We start from the raw sequence: 353 nt of genomic DNA on the forward strand, positions 1-353 counted from the left end.
CCTTTGTGCTGCTCTCTATAGCAGCCATAGCCACTCTCCTCCCTTGGAAATGGGAACGCGACCCTCCAGCCCCTCTGGTGGCCCTTCACTCTATGGCAGTGCCGCGTGTGGCGCTGTACACTCTAGCCCGCCTTCCGCGCCGCTCTCTATGGTCAGGCGACCACCCCCCCCCCAGGCCAGCGCAGCCCCGGAAGCAGTGCCGTGACCCGGAAGTGAGGGTCGGCAGGCAGCATGGCGGACTCGGCCTCTTGGCCGGAGCTGGAGGCGGCGGAGCGGGAGCGGCGCCGGGAGCTGGTTCTCCCCGGCGCGGCGGTGGAGGCCCGTATCCGGGCGGGGGGCGGCCGGCTGCCCGC

At 71.4% G+C, this 353-nt stretch overlaps 1 protein-coding gene across 1 annotated transcript in view; it reads left to right on the forward strand.

The window, feature by feature from the left end:
- The first annotated feature begins 213 nt into the window (after positions 1–213).
- LRRC47 (leucine rich repeat containing 47) overlaps positions 214–353 on the forward strand; it is a 17,440-nt gene continuing 17,300 nt past the window's right edge. The window contains 1 exon segment of the mRNA XM_032763850.2: positions 214–351. Within this exon segment, the coding sequence (XP_032619741.1) occupies positions 232–351 (120 nt within the window). The 5' untranslated portion in view covers positions 214–231.

This window comes from Chelonoidis abingdonii, chromosome 23, assembly GCF_003597395.2.
Source record: "Chelonoidis abingdonii isolate Lonesome George chromosome 23, CheloAbing_2.0, whole genome shotgun sequence".
Taxonomy (NCBI): Eukaryota; Metazoa; Chordata; order Testudines; family Testudinidae; genus Chelonoidis; species Chelonoidis abingdonii.